The 22,821-nt window shown below is 34.9% G+C and overlaps 1 protein-coding gene across 1 annotated transcript in view; it reads right to left on the bottom strand.

Moving 5' to 3' along the window:
- The window catches only part of LOC139696147 (RNA-binding protein 5-like), a 41,846-nt gene extending 31,069 nt beyond the window's left edge, over positions 1–10,777 (bottom strand). The window contains exons 1-5 of the mRNA XM_071594755.1: positions 10,643–10,777; positions 10,315–10,381; positions 10,143–10,230; positions 1,786–2,115; positions 800–938 (exon numbers count right to left, since the gene is read on the bottom strand). Of these exons, the coding sequence (XP_071450856.1) occupies positions 800–938; positions 1,786–2,115; positions 10,143–10,230; positions 10,315–10,372 (615 nt within the window). The 5' untranslated portion in view covers positions 10,373–10,381; positions 10,643–10,777. The remainder of the gene's footprint in view (positions 1–799; positions 939–1,785; positions 2,116–10,142; positions 10,231–10,314; positions 10,382–10,642) is intronic.
- Positions 10,778–22,821: the final 12,044 nt, after the last annotated feature.

Raw genomic sequence — 22,821 nt, 5'->3', positions numbered from 1 at the left:
ATTCTGCCAAATGGGAATATTGTTTAAAACATCAATCACTTATCCCACTCCTTGTCTCTCCCCACTTCATGAACATTGGCCATTGAAAGCCTTCCAAGAAATAATTTTTAGATATGGTGTCTCAGAGATGAATGAAAAGTGGCAGTGCAATGATTAAGGAAGTTCACCATTTCTTATTTATTCTTGAAGCTCTTTATTATGAAGATTGACGGAAAAAAAAATCAGATGATACATTAATGAAATTTGCATTAGTTCAGGAAATCAAATTGGAGGGTCAAAACTACATCAGCTTTCACAGATTATGGTGCATTTCTTTATTGCCATGGGGCTGAATTTCTTTCAGCCGATGGATCAACAACATCAGACTCTCTTGCAAAGCCTTAAAATGTATTTTTCTCATAAGAATCAGAACCACTTCAGCATGGTAGTTTGTCAACGACATAAGAATATCATACGTTTTTCAACAATTCAACCCATAAAACCATCTGGTAGCTTTTATGGACTCTGAAAATGTTAAGGAATATAGACTAGTATGGAACAGAGCAATGGCACAACTCCCTAAGAAAGACGAACAATTTTCTGAAACTATTTCTTTCATTTTTTAGCCACAAATCCCAGAATAATTTCCGTATTTTCAGTATGATTGATGCTCTATCTCTGCCATGTTATCTTGAAACAAAATCAAAATCACAGCATTTACAATTCACAACTCCTGTGCACTTCCAGAAACCTATCATAAGCCTAAAAAGCTTAAAATTTCCCAAAGCACCACCAAGAAATCAAAATTAAGAGTACTTACATCATTTTCAGTCATATGCTGTGCCAGTCCACGCACCATGATGGTGTTGTTTGGTATTTGGTTGGTATGTGGCTCTCCATCATAATTCGAGGACCTAGATCCAGGCCCTCTGCTGCTACTCCTTCGCCCATCATAGTCACTGAACCAAGGCAATCAAAAGTGGTTAAAAGAAGCTGCAAATTGTCTTCTTACAATAATTTCAGAAAGCCATTTTCTTAATTGGTGATGTGTTCATGAGGAGCACTGAAATCTGCTGCTTTCATCATCTTTTTCTAAAGTGTCCATTTTTGTACATACAGTTCCATGGGAACTAAATACACATCTCTGAAGTAATGATTATCAAAATTATGATAACCATAACTACTTCTGAAACATACAATTTCAAAAACTTGTACACCCATCCATACATGAATAAATTCAGTTCACATTTTTTTATTCTGGCAGATAAAAATGAGCATTCATCACTCTTCTACGCAAACCAAAATAAAAAAAATAATGTATCACAAAAACCTATGCAATTTTAAGATGAAAACCCACTGCATCATGATGTTCATTACTCTGTCGAAAGGGTTCAATTCAGTACAATTAAAAAAAAATACAATTGCAATACAGAGCATGCAAAAAAATATCATTGCACTTTAGAATTAGTCATACAGTGAGTACATATTTTTTTGCACTTTCAGGCTGTCGATATCTCTAGATAACAGATAATACATAGAATCCTCAATCCTGACAATTCATGTTCCACATTACTACACTTTAGCATGATGTTCCATTGGCACAGTTACCTTAACCCAAATAGGGGAATGTGTACTTAACCAAATTAACAAGGATTACTGTGGCACTTTCAGGGTGTTGATATCTCAAATTGGATACCTCGTTATCAGTACTAAATGTAACATCTATTACAAAAACAAAAAAGCAAATTCAGCAGCAAACTGTGATAAATAAAAGAAGCACAAGATATATTAATGCCAGTATCTCACCTTGACCGACCATAACTGTCAGGACTTCTACCCCCATCATCATCTCTTCTCCTCCAACTTCTGTCCCTATCACGATCTCTATCCCTGTCCCGATCACGATCCCTCCCTCTGTCTCTGTCTCGATCTCTGTCCCTATCACGATCTCTGTCCCTGTCTCGATCCCTATCCCTTCTGCTACTGCTTCCACTATCTCGGCTCCTTCCCTCCCTATCACGGCTACTCCTCCTCCAGTCATCGTCTCTTCGACTGCTGCTCCGGCTGCTACTCTCAGATTCATCATCATGGCGGTCACCTGAGCCTCTCTCACGGTCCCTTTCATCCCTGCGATCCCTGAAACATTTAATGAAAGAAATATCATTTAACAACTTACCATTTAAATCCAATTAACACTTCCAAAGAGGAAATAATGACTTTTTTATCATAGCCCTCATTTTATACCCTGGTTTACAAGTTAGAATATTATGGCACAAACACTTGCATTTACCCACAATTTTATTATTACACAACCTATATTTCAAACATTAACATCAATCTGTAAATGAACTAAGTATCTGTATATGAACTATGGAACACAAAGTTATTCCTGAAATTATAAATCGCATCATTACAAAAGATGCTTTTTCCTATGGCCTAATTTTAATAAACAATTGAGCTCTAGATTAAATATTCCATTTTTTTATTTCGGCACTGCTTACATTTAAGAAATAATAAGAGCCAGTTGTCAGATTACCATGTCCAACAAAATACCAAACCAACTAGGATTCAATGAATGTGGAATTAATTATTATATTAATAAATACTAAAGAATTAACCCTACCTGATAAGTTATAGGACCAAAAAATGGTTTATGAAACCCCTTATTATGTTTAACTTTTGTTTACACAGCTTTAATAATTCAATCCTTACTAGTCCAATAGGATTTTATACTTGCACTGCAGGCACAAGCTTTACGCTCCATCAGTCAAGTTTATCTGGACATCATTAACATTAAGTCTTCGTCATTTTACAGGCAACAATAGAAAACTATTTTGAGGGCTACTTTGTGGGAATGTTATGGTTTTTAAAATGAAAAAGATCCTCTTGGAAATATGAACACTTGGCTTATGTCCAATTGCTGAACAAAACATGCAGTTTCACTATTTTCAGGTAGAAAAAAAAAATGAGAGACATTTACCAGTTAACTGTCTTTTTTCTCAAAATGGCAACTTTATTATTAAATAACTTTAATTACTGCAAGAATGAGAGTTCTCTATAATGTATTCCACAGATAAAATGGTGACCGGCTGGATTATTACCATGTATCTGCTGTGCCACAAAAAACTCCTTCTGATCATGAATAATGGTAATTTTTTCAAATATATTGGTTTTGACTGCCTGCCCATGCATAAGTCATGCATCAGGTTATATTTTGCTGATGAATCAACTACTGAATTAAAATAATGATCAAGTACAATCATGCTTTTTTCAAAATGAAAAAAGAATATTAGGCATGTTAATGTGTAAAAAAGTCACATTCTAAAGAAGCATGAATAGCTACAGTTAAGTTATAAAAATTTTAAGTAATTCATTATCTCCAATCTAGTACAAAATAAAGAGGGCATGGAGAGGAAGCACTTCATAGATAAATTATTTCATAAATGATATACTATTTCATGTAACTTGTTTTATTGGTCATAACTGAAATATATTTAGGGCCCAAAGGAAGGTGAAAGCTCACTTCTTACATAATACTGCTTCAAAATAATCTAGCATTTTTATCCAAGACTAGCAGCATACATTAGGCATTAAGTTAATTTACCATTTACTAGAGTTAGCACTGCAGTAAGGTCATCTACATGACGTTACTCAATGAGATTAACGCAGGAAAACACACTTATGCTAATTCAATATGTTTGGCAATGCAAATGTATAAATGTGATTTCATCACCACCATTTGTTCATTTTGAACACACCATAGACCGGACACAGCTGATAAGAGTTTTCGCCGCATAAATGTAATTTAATCATTAAAAAAATAAATGTGAAAGGCTCACCATAATCAAGCATTTACAATGGAAGAACTGTAAAGAGACTGTGGTCACTCTTTCTCTAGATTCTCAATCCTTTCCTTTGATGAGCATGCTGTCTTTTTACATTTTCCCACAAAATACATTTTTTAACACGTCAACCAGTGTCCTATTTTTACAATGTATGTGGAACCCCATATTTACTTAACTACATTTTTAGATTTCCCACCATTTGTATCACCGTACTGGACTTAAAAATTCACATTTCTAAAACCATGTACAACAGCCTTTATAAAATTTTTTTGACTATTTTGTAATGCACACCTAACAAAGGCTGAAGAGCATTAGCAAAGAATTTGAACATAGCAGGAATACAGAGCACCACTAGCGACAGAAATATGAACTACTTTGACTATCTAAGTCTGCCAAAAAAATGATTTATGCTATGAAATAAATATGGTCTTATTAGAGTTATTTACATAATTTATGCATTGTCATGACACCCAAGGGAGACTTAATATCGCAAGAAAGTTGAAAATTTGAGGTATCACATGTTAGCATTCAACCCATAATTACTCTCATTGGAATTTTGATTCCTAGCCAAACTTTAGCAAATAATTATGGGTAAATCTTATAATTTCATGCAGTATCCTTTTCAAATGAAATTCATCATCAGCATAGCATCAAAGTTAAGTGTTCACCATTCAAAAATAAATTCAATTTATTTCGTAGCAGATGGTACCCAATAAATTACCATTGAATGCAATTGAAGTAACACAAATTCTCCAGGCTGCAGCAACATAGCATCCTATTAAAAAAGTGTTTTGGGTTTAAAAAAAAGAAATTATAGTGCCACACCCTGTAGTCCGAGGCATATTCATAAAATAAGGGCTGTTTGCTTATATTTCAATATTGGCAATTCAAACACAATTTTGCTCCTGCAGCGCCATCTACTGATTCATTGAGAAGCTATAGCAGCATTTGTTTTTTTTTCAAAAGTAGTTTACTTGTCCATGAATGCAAACAACAATGCCCGCGACAATCATTCATCCCACCACCTGTGAAGTGCGTTGTCACACGATTCTTGTATGCAAAATGATTGTCGGCTGCTGAAATTCATCGGGAGTTATGCCTAGTTTATGCACCTACAGTTATGAGTGAAGGAAAGGTTAGACAATGGTGCCGTGATATTCAAAATGGACGAAATGTCCATGACAAATGAAGTGACAGGCCCAGTATTCTGACTGATTAAATTGTTTTGCCAGTGGAACAAAAACTGTGTTGTGATCGTCAATTGACAATTAATGGCCTGGCTGAACAATTTCCTCAACTTGGACACACTAATGTCAACAACATTGTCACGGAAAACCTCTGATACCACAAATTGTGTGCCAGGTGGGAAAATGCTCACAGACCACTACAAAGAGCAAAGAATGTCCAGTGGACGAGAGTTCCTGGCCCATTACCAACAAGATGGAGATGAATTGTTTTCTCACGTTGCTACCGGGGATGAGGCATGGATATCCTACATCATTTCAGAAACAAAAGAGCAATTGATGCAGTGGCAACCCCTCATATTCACCAAAATTGAAAAAGTTTAAGCTAACTCCGTACAAGTCAAAAATTGATGGCTACCATTTTTTGGGACATAAACTGTTCTTTTAGTGGATTTTATGGAACGTGGGATTACAATTAAAGCTGATGTGTACTGTGAAACACACTGCAAACTGAGACATGCAATCCAAAACAAATGACGCAGGAAACTCATCTGGCGTAATTCTCCTCCACGATAACCCATGTCCTCACACTGCTGCCAAAACCAATATGAAAATTCAAGATTTTCGTATAGTCCTGACTTTGCATCTAGCGACTACTTCCTCTTCTGGCACTTGAAACAGTGGCTCGGTGGAAGTTTCAAAACCGAAGAGGAACTCAAAATGGCATCGTCATGGTTCAATTCTCAGGCGGCGAGCTTCTATGCAGAGGGGTTAAAGAGGCTGGCGCAGCAGTAAGAATAATGCTTGGAAAAGAATGGCGATTATGTAGAGAAGTGAAGTAGTTTCGTAGCTAACTAAAAGTGCTGATAAAATGTTTCATATGAGTATATATTTTACTGTGACCAAACGGCCCTTACTTCATGACCATGCCTCGTATCTTTTTGAACCCAACTCCTCATAAATTTAATAATTTAGATTAAAATGATTGAAAATATTGGAGATGAAAGATTTTTTACTCTCTCAGAATTAAGCAGTATGTAGCACAGCCTCGATGCAACAGGCATGGGCTCCTGAATATTAAAAAGTATTGAAACTTGCTCAGTACATCAAAATTACATTGAATCAAAAATAACTAATTTTCTACAAATAATTTTCAAGTTGGACAAATGTTTACACTAGTAGAACAGCAAGATAGCTCAGATTCTCAAGCGTTAAGTTTTCGTCAATTATCCAGGAACAAATTTAATACTACTTGATAATGAAAAACAAGGGGCAAGAAAATAACACCTTCCGATCGAAAATTTTGATCAAAACAAAATTTTTTGGAACAAATTGATTCTCACGATGGAATCTTTATTGGTCTGGAAAAACATCTAAGATTTATTAGGCTGAATAGATTTGAAAAAGGGCACAATCTTGTATACACGGACGGCTGCATGTAGTGAAAACAGATACCTAGACATGTAGACTGGAATTCGATAGGTGGCAGAATTGAATCGACTTCTTGAAGGCTATAAATCAGATGTGCAGACAGAAGTAAGGAACTACAGCCACTAGTAGTAGGTAAATTAATGTCCTCTGTCGAATATGATGAACAAATTGCAGGGGAAGTTATTCATGACAATGATGATACTATATACAATGACTTCAGTAATTAACCATATAGAAGTGAAAATTCTCTTTTTCTGGCTATTTGCAATCTCCTGCATTTTACACTTTTTTCTGGGATGCCTAGAAAGAGGCAAATAAGGGGTGTTATCCTATCTAGCAGTAGTTAGGAAAAGATTTCAAGGCTAAAAAATATGCTGCTAACACTTCAGCTATATCTATCACTTGGTTTAATTTTCATTGTCTGATGAGTAAAAAACCTATATTTAATTAGAAAAATAGAAGAAAATGAGTTTTGTGCACTGATAATACTTTTATTTAAAACGCTCAATACCGAAAGACAAAACAGAGTTGGAGGAAATTCATGGAGCATCTGCTCTTTGTGTTCGTGGCTTTAAAATTATCCAGCAAGTTTAAACGGGGCCATATTTCTACAAATGACGATCATTCTTCAGGATTTACAGAAGAAGTGACTTCATCCAAAATGATCAATAAAATCCACTTCCACTGTATTCAGCATATTTGCCAGGCAGTGACTTTTTAATTTTCATCTGCCATTTTTAACTTGAAAAAAGGCCAAGGGCAATGCCTGCTTTAAGGACCTTCTGATATCATATTTCATCGATGTCCAAAAAATCTACTCGTTATAATATTTTTCCATTTTCTTAAGAACTTAATAAATGACCCACACTCTTAATTTCCAAAATGTAATACCATAAGGATTTTATATGTTAACAAGCTCAAATATTTCTACATATTCCCTGTGATATTTGTGGGTTGATAATGAATTTTAAGTTTTAAAAGCCCAGTGAATTACTGAAATAAAAATCATAAGAGATTATTACCTCACTTCTTTCTACAGAGTTCCACAGAGGAGTTTATGAACTTTTCTAGTATCCAGACTAACAATACAACAATTTCAGAGTGTAAAATTTATTCACCTTGACCAGGATTTGAACCTGTTCCAAGGTGGTATGTTGTTGTGCACCACATAGGTACTGTACACCAACTGGTGCAAAGCAATTAATAACTAGTGAAGTTCCCCCTTAAGGCTCTTCCACCCTCATTTGTACTATTGCAGACCAACCTACAGTGCCAAGAACAACAACTATGCTCTTACAAGCACATTATACCTTCATTCTCCATAGGATTTTCTCGTTATTCTGTATCATTCATAGCTTTAAAATTTTCACTGCCCATAAAAATCTGCAACTTTTGTAGCACCATTGTTTATTATAAACATTACTGAAAAATACACAAGAGATTAAAGGGTGAATAAAAAAACTATCAATGGAGCTCCTAAAACAGGAGACACAGAAGTGACACATTGGTGGCAAGTGTTCTAAAGAGCCAGCAATGCCCTTGAAAGGTACACTAGGTCCTTCCTCCTATCTCATGATGTGCCTATAATGGGGGGAGTACTGAGGGGAAGACTCCTCTACATCGTTGACTTCAGAGAAAGTCAAAGCTATTGGAGGGACTTACACTGTCATATAGACACTCTTTTTTTAGAAATAATATTAGGGGAAAAGGAGGCATGTGGCATATGAATCCAAATTTTGGATTTGATCCATCCCTGACAAGGATTAAGTTTTTAATTCATACTTAATATTTACATACCATCTAATGTGCATTATGTGTGAGAAAGGAGACAAGTTCTGCACATTGAGTTGAAAAGAAGTAACTTAACTTAAACACCAACGTAATAATTTTCATAAATAATATATCTTGACTCAATGCCTTTAGATTCTCCCTCACAGGATCACCTTGGCAGACAACAGTTCCACCAGGGTTCTTGTCAAAATGTATATCTGAAGTAATTACAAAATATGCATAAAACCATGTGCATATATATTTCAGACCTGAAGTTTTATGCTGAAAAAACTGGTCTGTGAGCATGGCCCTACATGGAATGATATCAAACGCCATGGAATCATCACATTTCATCAAAAGCCTACATAGCAACCTTCTAATAATGCAACAAGTACAAAAAAAGGAAGTAATTTTGAAATTGCAGTCTAAGAAACTGTGGGAGATGCCACAAGAGAAACTTTTAGGCACAGTCTTCCTCTAATATGCATTGCAATGCAACAATTTCATGGTAAACCTCATTCCCTTTGTAAAGGCAAATGATTTTAACAAACTGAAATTTATGCATTGTAAAATCATAGTGATTGATTTTTTCTGATAGTCAGTAAAAAGAGTGATTAATATTACTCTACAAACACTCCAAAACATTGCAGCTATTGTTATAATTATTATGTAAACATTAATGCAAATCGTGGATTTTTTCAAATAGATTTGTTTTATTTTTTTGGAAGTCTTCATTTTCACAAGAACAACACATGTTCCACCTTTATCCTGATGAAACTTTTTGTTAACAACAATTTCAATAAAAATTTACGTTTTAAGCAACATTATAAAATTCCTTCCCCTGGAGTTCTGGCAATATGCGTTGCAAATGATCATTATAAATAAAAATTTTACCACAAACTTTAAATTTTTCAACTTATTCCTCTCCATTTGCACTATCAGATTCTGTACAGAAATAATTTGTCTATGGCGCTGTTGCCTATTACACCACAAATCTCAAGTTCATTCAAATTCGTTCATGAAATATTATCATTATTTCATTATCTATTCGTGCACTGCAAGAAACTACTTAATGTTCAAAAATTGACGTGACCCTATTCTTGCTTATTTAGGTGTACCCAATTAAGCATACATAATAACAAATCGGAATTAGTAAATGTAACCAATATTTTAGTCCAATCGCAACTTTTTAACAATAAGTTAAATTATCACATTATGCCGTGTACCACATCAGTCTGTCATTATGTCATTCACTTTACCTTATGCAACGCACCTCATTTCCTACATCAGTTCAAAAGGTAATAATTACTAGTTGATAGACGCAACTTAACTTTTCTCGATTTAGCCTGAAATGACAAATCCTCGAAAATTCAGCCCCATAGGACTTGACAATTAACATCATAGTACTCTATTCTATAGCATTACCACGTACAAGCATTGAAAATTATACTTATTATTGGTGCTCAATTAAAAATAATATTCCAAAGATGCAAATTGTAACTTGATCTCGGCGAGAGTGTAACGTACGATAAGCTTAACTTGGGCTTATAAGCGGTTAAGCAACAGGAAGAGGTGTTTACCGAATCATATAATAAGTATTGCACTACATATTTCTTCTGAAAAACGTACATACGGGAATATTGCTAATGGATGAACTAACACAATTTTACTGGACACCAGTTCCTTAAGAAACAATAAGATCAAATTCGAGACGCATTGAAGGACCTCTTTCACTTGGAGTGAATGTTTCAAAAATTAACTAGCAATAACGGCAATACATACTTAACAATAATAAACGCGAGTTAAGCGATTAAAAGAATTCCCGGCTTGCGTTCCAAATAACCTTTTCTGACTTTGGCTACCATGGCGCTCCATTTACGCCTTCACAGTTCATTCACCTTCGATTCACTTCAACGAATCTCTTTTGGCTTACCAGTCTTTTGAAGTCTGCCGTTCATTGTACTGTTCACTAGAATAATCTAAATACTCCTCTCCTTGTACTTCGACCCATTTACTTGATTCTGAAAGTAAAAAGTTTACATAAATATTTACAGATAATTCAATTCACTACTAATTAAGTCCAACTTCAATAAACTGCATCTTACCTTCTACGGATCTTCTGCTTTCTCTACTTCGACTTATCTGAGACATTTCTACATCCATGAGGTAATACTGAGGTATGAGCACATGAAACCCAAACATGTAAAATATGTAGTAACAAAAACTTCTTCAAGAATTCAAACTTATTTTATCCTCTAGCAACGAAAAATCCACTTCAATACAATTGAGTACAACAACTTGAAGTATAAAAAAAACTTTTAATACACAAGTATTGGCTTATGCTATGCGGCAGACATTTGCAAAACACCAGCTAAATCTAAAAAAAGAAATATCCAACTCTCTAAGCAAAAAAGGCATCAAATTAACAATCACCTGATATATTTCCTGAATATTTATATAGATATATATACGTAAAATGAACAACCTAACCAGAAAAAACTCTTTGACCCCCCTTTAATTCAACGACGCCACAACGGCTTTTTCAACATGGTCACTTAGCTTCAGTCGCTTGAGTTTTCAAGCTAACTTCCGCCACTTCTACTGCTTCCGTTAGATTAGTTTATATTCTTCCCGCCAGATGGTGGTATAAACTGAATTCTTATACGCATTGCCGCGAAATTCGGGAAATACAGTTTAAATAAAACAATAATTCAAGACGTTTAGTTGATTTTTAGGAATTATTTGGCATTGAATCAAATATTTCCAAAATAATTTTTATCCTTTCTAAAATTTGTTACCTTTTTTAACCTAAGAAACATGTAAATTCCTAACTTCACAAATTTAATGAAAACAATGTAATTTTTTTTAATGTCACGTCACCAATTCTTCACCTTCGTAGCTTTTCAATCGGAAGATTAATCTTTATTAGCTCTGTAAACAGTCATGTTACAAGCTCATTCTTTCGTACATTTAACTTCAATGCCATCTTACATGATCTTCTTGAAATCTTATGATAGAAATCCTTCAATTCTTCTACTTATGAACTTCTCTACTTAAGTGTGTACCCAGCGATGGTCGGGTATAGATACCCCTCTATCTATATCCCCCTATTAAGAGAAATACGAGTGTGAAAGTAGAGTGGAAACGATGATAAAAATAACGAAACTAAACTGCCAATCCCACCTAAAGCTGATAAAGGACAATCATTGAATTCTCTAGCATATGCGGGCTACAGCAGCTTCCCCTGGAATCGATTCTTACCTATAAACATCTGAACAAGTTTCTATTTACGTCTTAAATCCCGGAATTGACGAGAATAACCATAGAAATGACGTAGGAAGTTAAATTGTTTGATCTTTTAAGATAGTGGGGGAAAAGAGGAGTTATTAATAATTATTATTTGGCAACACATGTTCCACATTGGCAAAGAAAGTTAAATCACACCTGGTTATATCCGTATGTGCCATGAGTAGTGTAATCCAAATGACTGCAGAGTGCTCTGCAAACACTGTACTTTATTACCTTCTGTTAATGACAATGTTATAGGGGTTTTGGGAACATTCAAGGAGTTTAAATACCTGCAAGATATTTTAAAATGAAATAATACACTTCGTAATTCCACAGTAATTACAAAATGAATTATTTCATTTCAATATGTTATGCAAATTCCATAAAGTTACGCCTGAGACAATAAATTTTACGGCAAGATATTGCCACAACTTTCACAAAACTACAAAAATGACTGCAAAGGCTTTCCTAAAAAATGTAACTGTGACATTGCAATGAAATCAGAATTTCTGTTTTCTTGTCCATAAGCAGAAACGCAGGAGCAATCCTCTGTCAGGCTTTGCTAATGAAAAACTAATGCCAATAATATCTTAATTCATTTCAATTACATCATCATCAATTATGACCGGCAGTAAATGAAAAACAAGCACCCGCCATAACACAGAGTCTCCACAAAAGGTGGCAATACTGTTGTCACAAATCAATACTACCATCACTGTGGTAGGAGAACTGCATAGTGACAACTCACAAGTTTTCACAGTTATTGGACTATGATATGGAGCAGTTATGTCCTTGTTGGTGGGCAGACTGGTTTAGTATGTTCATCCAGCTGTAGACATGAGAGTGGGTGTTTGGTTTTAATTTGACTGACCCCCATAAATATTCCATTTCCCCAAGAAAATACCCCATATTTTGCTTTGGCAAAACTAAATCCTTTATTCATGCTCAGGATGAATATCATAGACTAATAAAAGAATACAAAATCCTTTAGAGGTTTTTATAAGGTGTACGTTATCATTGCCGAGGCTTGCTATTATAGCTCCTGTGGCATAGTTTCTACATTACCATTGCCGAGGGAAACCTTAGTTATAGCTCCTGTGGCATAGTTTGTGGAAGAAAAAAATGTTTAACTGAAGGCAAGGTAAAGGATTTTAAAGAAATTGACCTTTTGAATAAAACATGTTTTTTTCCCAAAGGTGAGGCAAGCACTCTCAATTTCGAGCCCAATTTCATCCACTATTATAACCTTAGAATGGTCCTCCGGGACTCCCCAAATAGTGGAGGCCTGACTTAGGAGCACTATTGGGGAGGAAAGAATGACAAAATTATGTCTGACTTGTGTGCATCAGAATTTTAGTTAATAAATCATGATATGATTAAAAAGAAAGTTTTAGAAAAAATATTTTTTAGAATTCTGCTTAGATAAAGTGGACCAGAGAGGGCTACTTTTCCCTTAGCATAATATATAGACAGTGGATGTGAGAAGCAATTGGTAAGTGTAATTCCATACTGAGGGCAGATTATGGGCCACTACCAGGGTGCAGCATCTATGTGAGTGGCGGCATGAAGCTGGTAACCTCCTGGTAACTCACCCAAGTATTTGACCTACTGCTGTTGTCTAAGAAAATGTTTTTCTTGATTGTGAGTGATTCATAGAAAATCTAGTCAATAAAATTTGCACAATTTTCAATTCAATGTAATAATCACAGTTTGGTAAAACAAATGAACTCATTGATTATATTAAACAATTTGTGGGGTAGCGCCTGCACCCACTTCTGCATATTAGCATAGGCTAAGCAATGGCCTATTAGTTATAAATTACATTGAAATTCCCAGCTGGAGGCAATGGTAATTACTAAATTTTAGCTGGAAGAAAGTGTCTGTAAAATCTAACTTGGCCTAAAATGACCCCAGGGATGCTAGAGTTAGTACCTGGGTCTTATCGTCTGAATTTAGGTTTAAAGTGAAATTCCGCCCATGGTAGCAAGTCATAAGGATAAATCTAATGCATCCAGAGGCCTTTACTTGGCATGGAATGCACAATTATGGTACATTGTAATCGCATGAAATTCTTGGAAAGAGGAATTAAAATAAGCAGTAAAGAAGAAACAAAAGAGGACTTAATTAGTGAGAATAATAATGCATTCATTTGTCCAGAGATGTGGTTTATATTCACAAATACAGGGCACGTCAGAAATAAACTTCACAAATTTAGAAAAAGAATAATATGTATTCATACCATGAACATACATATGTATACATACCAATACAATACTATACTTACACATTATTTGGTTAAGTCAGAATTTATGTGTAGTGACAATTCCAGAAATTCATTTAGAGAATAGAACTTATTATTTTTTAACAGGTTGAGCAGCTTTTTCTTGGAAACAATTTTGTTTGTTTCATATTTAATTACATGGGGAAGTTTATTGAATGACCTTAAGCCCATTGCTTTGAGCCCATGAGCAGTATTGTGTGTTCTGACAAATGGCTGGTGTAGGTCTTTGCAGGTCCTTGTATATTGACTATGGTAATCGCGCATGGACGTGTGCCCAGAAATATTACCCTTTGAAGGAAAGATGACATTAAGTATACATGCCGGGTACTGGTAATTAATCAAGTCTTTTGAAGAGATGTTTACATAGTGCATCACAAGAGCCAATACTCAAAGTACGAGTACATATAATCCTATTTTGGATTTTGAAGATTATGTCCACATGGAGAGAGGATCCTAAAAGTTACACAAGAATAAAATTCACCATAATAATTTAAAAAATTTTGATCTAAAAAATTTATTTATTTATATATCACATTGTCGAGAAAGGGACGTGACTTTGAATTTGCAATTTTTCGGAAAAGTACCACCACAGACCACATCATCCCCTCCAACTCCCGCCATCACATATCGCATAAGCTTTCCACTTTTCATTTCCTTCCAAACAGACTGTTGGCCATTCCCCTTTCAAAAAGTAATTTTTTTAAAGAACTCAAAACGATTAAAGATTTAGCAATGAAAAATGGCTACAAAGTAAATTTAATTGACAAAATACTACAAAGTAAATGTTCCTCCAAAGCATTCAAACTTTTGTTCAAACCAATTAATGCGGAGGAAATAGGTTACAAATGGTGCAAACTCCCATATTATGGATTAATTTCACAGAAGTTAGCCAACCTTTTTCCTAAGAAGAAATTTCGAATAGCTTTTTATTATACTAATAACTTAAAATCATTCTTGAATACCACTAAAGACAAAATATGTACACAAAATAAAAGTGGCATGTATAAGTTAACTTGTGGGGACTGTGGTGCTATATATATAGGTCAAACGGGGAGGTCATTAAAAACACGGGCGGAGGAACATAAACGCTGTTTTAGAACTTGTGACCTCAAGCAATCACACTTCGCCAAACATCTATGGGAAGAAAACCATGGGAGTGATTTCAACCTGGAACTGTTACACAAGAGTGAAAAAGGAATGAGGATGGACAAGTGGGAAGAGCTTGAAATCAGAAAGAATTTAAAAATGGGTCATTTGGTTAACAATTTATTGTTTGATCACCTCTCCCCATTCCTGGAAGTACCCCTTTCCCTCACAGATAGACCCGACAAACCCCCCACCCCACCCCACTCTAAACCAACCAAGCACCTGTCCTGACACTTAACACCCCTCTCCCCATCAACGCCAATCGCAACTCCATTTTCTTTCGCCTCCTTCTTCCCCTTCTCTCACCCACCCCTCCTCTCCCTCATGATTGGTATACTATATAAGTGGACTGCGACTTGTTTAATTTGTACCTGATGATGACGCTTGAGTGTTGAAACCGGTTGTATGCAAATAAAGGACAGTGGAAAGATACTTTGTATTCTTAATTTTATTAAAATGAATTTCCACCAGGTTGAGCCGGGAACAATTGAAGACATCATTCATTGAAAATCTGTACTATTTCAGCTGCTCTTTCAGTCGAACTGTCTACTGAGGAGGTGACACAATCATATTTGTATCGCCAGCATACAAAAATGGGTCTATTCCCTTAACAAACTTAAGTTTATCAGGTAGGTCATCAATAAAAATTAAAAATAAAATGGGGCCAAGTGCAGAACGCTTGGGAACACCCAGTGTTTCTTCTCTACCAGGATAAACAAATTTGGAGCCATTTCTTGAGAATTCCTCATGCTGATGCTCTTAGATATGATTAAATCCATTTGTAGGATGCGCCTCTTATATCATAACGTTTCAGTTTATACAAGAGTAACTGATGAGTCACAGTCAAAAACCTGAGATGTGGAGAATATGTTATGCATTTCAAGATATGATACTGGACAGCAATAGAGAACTATTTCAAATGTTTTCCCTAACTGGTTCAACAATGAAATTACAGACTGGGTCAAGAGTCTATAAGAGTTCATGGCCATTTTGCAACCTTTGCCTTAGTGCATTGGCACTATTTTGGCTGATATAAAAGTGCTTAGGACAATTCCCTTTTTTAGGGATTCATTAATTAAGAATAACAGCTAACCATTAATTGTATTAAATGACCTTTTTATGACTATCCCTGGGATGCCATCAAATCCAGGACTAAATTTGTAAGGAAATTTATTGATAATGTTGCTCAGTTCCATGGCTGAACAGGTGAATTGATACAATGAATTTCATATGATAGGAATATGAGAATTTTAGAACATTAGCTGAATAGACTGAAACTGTGGGATTTTGATGGGATGGGTATAAATCATTCAGAATGGGGGCAAACTTAGAGTAATCTGGAATAAAATTTCCAGTAGAGTCATGCAGTTGAAGATCTTGTTGTGAATTGCGTGTACCCTTGGAATCGTTAATAATTTTCCAAATCTCTTTAGATTTATTATCAGCTTTTGTAAGTCTATGGTTGTTAAAGAATTTTTTAGCAGACTGTAAGGTTTGGCGATAACTTTTCTTTCTATCAATAATCATCATGATTTCAAATTACAGGACTCCACCGGTAATGTTATTTCTGATTACTCTCAAATGGCATCCAACTTAAATGACTTCTACTTGTCCCACCAGACTACTACAAATACTCCAATTCCTGTTAATTATCCTCTAATCCCAAGCCTGTCTAATTCATTGTACCTGCTTCCTTGTACTGAACTGGAACTGATGAACATCATTAAAAAATTCCCTAACAAAAGTAGTCCTGGTACAGATGGTATCCCAGGGATTGTGATAAAAAAATCAATTAATTCTATCAAGGAACAGATACTCTTCCTAATTAATAAATCCCTACAACTTGGTGTTTTTCCTGATGCCATTAAAATTGCCAAAGTTGTACCTCTTTATAAAGGGAAAGGTAGTGAGCAGGATATGAATTCTTACCGTCCAATATCTTTATTAAACCAGATAGGGAAACTATTTGAAAAGGTCTTCCATAATCGACTTACATCATTTCTTGAATCTTTTAATCTCTTGTCTGGCTCACAGAATGGTTTTAGGAAATGCAGATCTACATCTACAGCTACCTATCACCTCGTAAACCTAATACTTTCAAATCTTGATAATAGAATTGAAACCTTGGGACTATTCTTCGATTTTTCCAAGGCTTTTGACCTAGTTAATCATCAGTTACTCTTGTCCAAATTAGGACACTATGGCATCAGAGGTATCCCTTATAACTGGATCAAATCTTACCTCAGCGCAAGGCACCAACAGGTTATTTTGTCAAAGAACGGTACTAATTTTACTTCTCCTAGTAAAGAAGTTACATTAGGTGTACCCCAAGGCTCAGTCTTGGGCCCTATCCTATTTTTACTTTACATTAATGACTTACCAAAAGTTCTGCAGTCAGTTCCAGGAGCCGAGCCAATTTTATATGCTGATGACACTAACGTAATTGTATCAGCACCATCGTTAAACAACTTGACCTTGACAGCAGCTAGAGTTTCCGAACTTCTTTGTGAATGGTGTTCACAAAATTCTCTGAAACTCAACCCTGACAAGTCTGGACTCATATACTTCTCTAATAAAAATAAAGCCCCTGCTTCATTGGCCATTGACCTAGGGGGAACGTGTGTACCTCAAATTTCTAGATCCAAGTTTTTGGGAGTTGTTATAAATAAAAATTTATCATGGGATGAACACATATGCAATCTTCGTAGCAGGTTAAATTCCATTTGCTTTCTTATTAGAAGTATTAGGAAATCTGTAAGCCTTGATATCCTACTTTCAATTTATTACGGAGAATTTTATTCTTTAATTATCTATAGTATTCTGTTCTGGGGTTCTTCCCCTCATTCTGATTCAATTTTTAAAGCTCAAAAATGTTTAATACGATTAATATGCAATGCTCCCTACAATGCACCTTGTCTTTCCTTCTTCAAAAGGTTAAATATTCTGACTGTTCCATGTATTTACATTTATGTCGTATGCATTTTCGCTAAAAGTAATATATCCAATTATATGACAAATGACAACGTTCATTGCCACCAAACCAGAGCCTGCAGAGACCTGCATCAAACTTATTGCAGGACTTTAAATACATCCCTGGGGCCTAAATCAATGGGCCTCCTTGCACTGAACAGGCTCCCTTACGATTTTAAGTACGTAAAGGATCCAGTCCTGTTCAAAAAGAAATTAATATCATTTTTAAGGAAAGAACAGTTTTATTCTGTAATGGAATTCATGGAGAAAAAATAACCATACTGAATATGGAATATATTTTATGCAAAAAATTTATTATTGTGTCATGCTTTTCTGAATTTCATCATTGTTTAACATCTATATGTACATATGACGTGTCCTATACACTTATCTGATGTATCTATTACACTGTGTCAGTGTCTTCTGGGCAAATAAAGATTATTATTATTATTATTTAGTGTGTAATATTCCCGACGGTCAGCTGGATTTGATTTGTTTTTATAATACACACCTGCATCTTTCATTTTCTTTGAAATCCAATCAATTTCATCTCAGACACACTGACTTTCATATTTAACAGATGAGCTTTGGTTTTTCAAATGCTTCAGGACAAGGGAAAACAGATATCAAAATAGCATACATAGGTGAAATAGAAATATCCCAAGCTTTCATTGAAGCAAACAAATTGGACCACTCATGGGAATTTGATTTGCAAAAGTTGATCATGTTCTGATCAGAGAAATAACTTTTGCAGTATTTTTTTACTTTCTTTGGCTTTGGACACAGCAATTGTAGAAAGAAGTGGGTAGAGATCTAATAGGTGGGCATTAATGATATTTGTATGAACAAGTTCAAGGTCGATATTAGTCAATATGTTATCTAAAACAGTTTAAGAACTAGCACTCACTCTGGTAAGTTCACTGTGGGTGGCATAGATGTTAAGTGAAGTTTGTAAATCCATTAATTTCTCTTTAGCTTTCGAATGGCCCATAGAATTACAATTGAAGTCACCTATAATTATTATCAAAGGATCATGGATTCACCTATGGATTATTTCCAAGAGTTTCATTAGCTTGGTAAGGCACATTTAGGCAAACGATAAATAGACAATGCCTAAAAAAACAGTAGTATCTATTTTGAAACAGGCAACACAAGATTCAAATATTTGTCCTTCATTGAGAGAGTGGTATGAGAAACCAACTGGGATGTTGGAAAAGCTTTCAGAAAGTAGAATCAAAACATAAGATACTCAGGCACATGTAGAGTGTAAAGTTCACTTGCATTTAACCAATACTTGTTGACATAGATCACAAGACAATGGGATTTGTACTCGTTTATTAGAACCTCAAGATCCAGGTGTTTATTAAGTGGGCACTGAATGTTTATGTGCAAGAACTTCATATAACTGGCTATCCTTCCAGCGTCGGTTGCAAATAAGAAGGGAGGATCATAGGGATTATTTGATGTATAAGTAGAAGTAAGAGCTGAACCAATGAACTCAGTCATCATTCAAGTCTACATGTCAAGTAAGCAAAGTAAGGAAGAAAGAGACATGGTATATAGTCAATCAGAGGAAATCTTTGGGAGGGAACCTTCGATAGTTATGGGGGATTGCAACAAAGTGGAGGGTTGAAGGTAGAGGTGAGATTGAGGAAGGGTATGGTAGATTAGGAACCAAAAATGACCATTGGGAGAGAGCAATAGAATTCTGCAGGAGAAATTATTTATTCATCATGAGCATTTTATCCAAATACCACAATAGACATTGGTATATGTGGAAACTGCCCATGATTTTAGAGAGATAACAAATAACGGAGCACTAAATTCCAAAATGTGGGCCTACTGTTATAACAGTAGGCCCAAATTTTGGAATAGCATAATTAATATAGTCTCCTGTGAGTGGATGCTAATTTAAATCATAATCTAGTGCTAATAAAGTGTTATGTCAGATTCAAGAGGATAAAATATGGAAGAAGGATGAGGAAATGGAATACAGAAACACCAGGATGAAAGGTAAGGAGTACTATGAGGCTGTGGAAAACTTAATGAATCAGGACAGGGAGATGGATAGTCAAGTCTTTCAAATCAAGCACTAAGCCACAGAAATCAATCCTCATTCAATAAATATTCCTTAGCGATAAATTAAACTATTTAAAAAAAATCACAATAATAAATTCAGAGGTTTGGTTTCAATATGTAAATGTAAAACTCACCCAAACCTAAGCTCTGGGCTATGTATGATTCATAAATTCAGGGTATAACACCAATTTCCTATACTGTTCCACATTTGGTGGCCCACAAAGTTTTGTTTTACATATAATTGTTCCTACCATTAGGATTTATACTTAAGGGGTTTTCCAAAGGTACTCCCTGGGGACTCCATAACTAAATGCCTTGTCTGCCTAGACTAGACAGTCTTGCCATCAATCATTGCTCACAAATACTTACATTCCAAAAATTTGGTGAATTAGGATTAGACCGAAAAAATTATGAAAAATAAAACTCCTTTAAATTTAGTGCACCAGTTAACCTAAAATAGATGACCTTATTAATGAAAACATTAGACTTGGTGAAGCACAGAATGGGAAATCTTATCCTTCCGAACCACAGAATCTTCCCCCTTCTTTGCAGGCATAGAACATTCCAAAAGGTGCAGCTTCCATAAAAGATGAGCAGAAATCATCTGAGAAAGAGGTGTAACATACAGGTAGCCACCACAGTAACAAGCACTGGGGAGTAATTTGGTGCAGCTGACTCCCAGTCACGTATGAAGGGTGTTTTGTTTGGAATTGTTTTCGCTTTGCTGCCTGGTTTAATCCAAGAAAGTACCAATAGGGTCCATTCATTTGCAAATTGTTTTCATCACGACCACCAGTAGCCATGTCAATTCGAATGCTGTATTATGAGCTGCCAGCCACGATATGAAATGCTCTTTATTGTAGCTTTGACTTGTTAAAATGTACTGCCTTCCATTTTAATTGGGTATTTCCAAATGTTCATCACCAACAACCTCAGCTCACTAAGTCTATTCTCAACTATATCACCAAGAACCACTAATTTTCAACATCCATTTGAAGGGGGAGGGTGCTATTGGTTATATAGGTGCATAGGAATGTTGGATATGGTTGGCTAATTGCCTGGTCTAGTCAGAGTGTTGAGGATGACTACGATGTATCCTTAACCATACCATTTTGCATAGAAAATGAAGGCTGCAGGAGAGAAAATTTAGAAACTGGCGACCGATGACATTTTCTTTACAATCCACAAGCTCCATCTTACTCCCTCTTCCATATTCCTTTCTAAAGCCAACAACACATAACCCTGTGAATACCTATTACTACATAAAATATATACTAATGTATGTATGATTTATCCATCATGCTGAACAAGTGCCTTTGCTGTGGAGACTGCCATACAACTCTTACAACTGCAAAGAGATATCCAATGCCTACTATGCTTGTATGTGTCATACATGCACTGACAAAATAACCTTTCAGAAACTACAGTGTAGTAGATAATGGACTCCTGATCTTGATTTTATATTTGCAAATTCTTATTCCTGAAGCCATACAGGAAGAAATATGAGGGAATGTGAATGAATATTAATCAAGTAATGAAAAATAATTATTATCATGTTAACTTTCACTGACTATGACTGTCATTGTGTTTTATTATTACTTACCATTTGGCTTTTATATTTCATTTTCGATTTAAATTTTGGAAAATATGTATTATAACAACACAATTTTCTAAATTTAATGACTTTTCATTTAAACTAGATCTCCATCTCTTAAAATATTTGAATTCCATTGATCCAATCCTTCAAAAGATGTCATTAGTTAAATGAATGATTTGGGTGTCAGTAAGGAATATTTAACAGAGTACAGTTATAACATACTGTTGATGACTGGAATTGTGTTTTTTTGAGGGCTGCATAAAAGTAATTTTATTTGGCCCCAAAATAGCTATCACTGTACATAATCTATTCATAACAAGGGCCCATAATGGCAACGATAAGATGAAGCACAGGTGACTCTCCAAATTTCAAACATGTAAAGCCAACTATTGTAGGTTTATGTAACAAGAACAATAAATAAGTAGTAACAGCAGCATTATTGTGCTGATTAGAGCAAAGATACATAAAAATAAGAGAGAATACAAATAGCATTAGGGTTAAGGTCACCTTTTTTCTTCAAAGAGTGAATCAACATCTTTAAATTTCACCATTCCTTATAATATCCCTTGCATTCCTCATCAGATTCCCATCCCTCACTATTGGTGTTTATAAATCCTGCACACAAAATCAGCATATGGCAGGAGTTGTAATCACTCAGTGTAGGGACAAAGATATAGGTTTTAGACCAGCATCTACCTACTTAATTATTGAATCATTTGTTTGAGGTTATTTTTGCAAGATATTTCTAATATTTAGCAATAGAGATAAATTTAAGTTACACAATTGTAAAAACATGCTGCTGAATAGAAATTCAATTTCACCTTTCTTTCAACTGATGATCTAAATATCTAAAGACAATCACAGAAACTAGTACTGAACTGAATCATTTATTTGAAATTATTGAAATGATCACAGGATGACGAATATTGATAAAGAACTTTTACGAGTATATATTAAAGCATGGCAGTGAGGGGCTTCAACATCTTTTAGTTATAAATCAATTATATAGGCTAATAAATACCTCAATAATTAAAATATGTAATTATTTTCTTACATCGAAATAAGCTCCTCTTACTTGTAATGTATTTTAATCATAAAATGATCATTACTGATACAAATTATTTTTTTTTTGTTGTCTCAGGCGTAACTTTGTGGAATTTGCATAACATATTGAAATGTAATGAAATAATTGACTTTGTAATTCCACACACAAAGTGTGTGGAATTACAAAGTCAATTATTTCATTACATT

This window comes from Hetaerina americana, unplaced genomic scaffold (assembly GCF_022747635.1).
Source record: "Hetaerina americana unplaced genomic scaffold, ioHetAmer1.1.p SCAF_7, whole genome shotgun sequence".
NCBI classification, from domain to species: domain Eukaryota; kingdom Metazoa; phylum Arthropoda; class Insecta; order Odonata; family Calopterygidae; genus Hetaerina; species Hetaerina americana.
The sequence above is the reverse complement of the archived record's forward strand: the minus strand, read 5'-3'. Positions and strand labels throughout refer to the sequence as shown.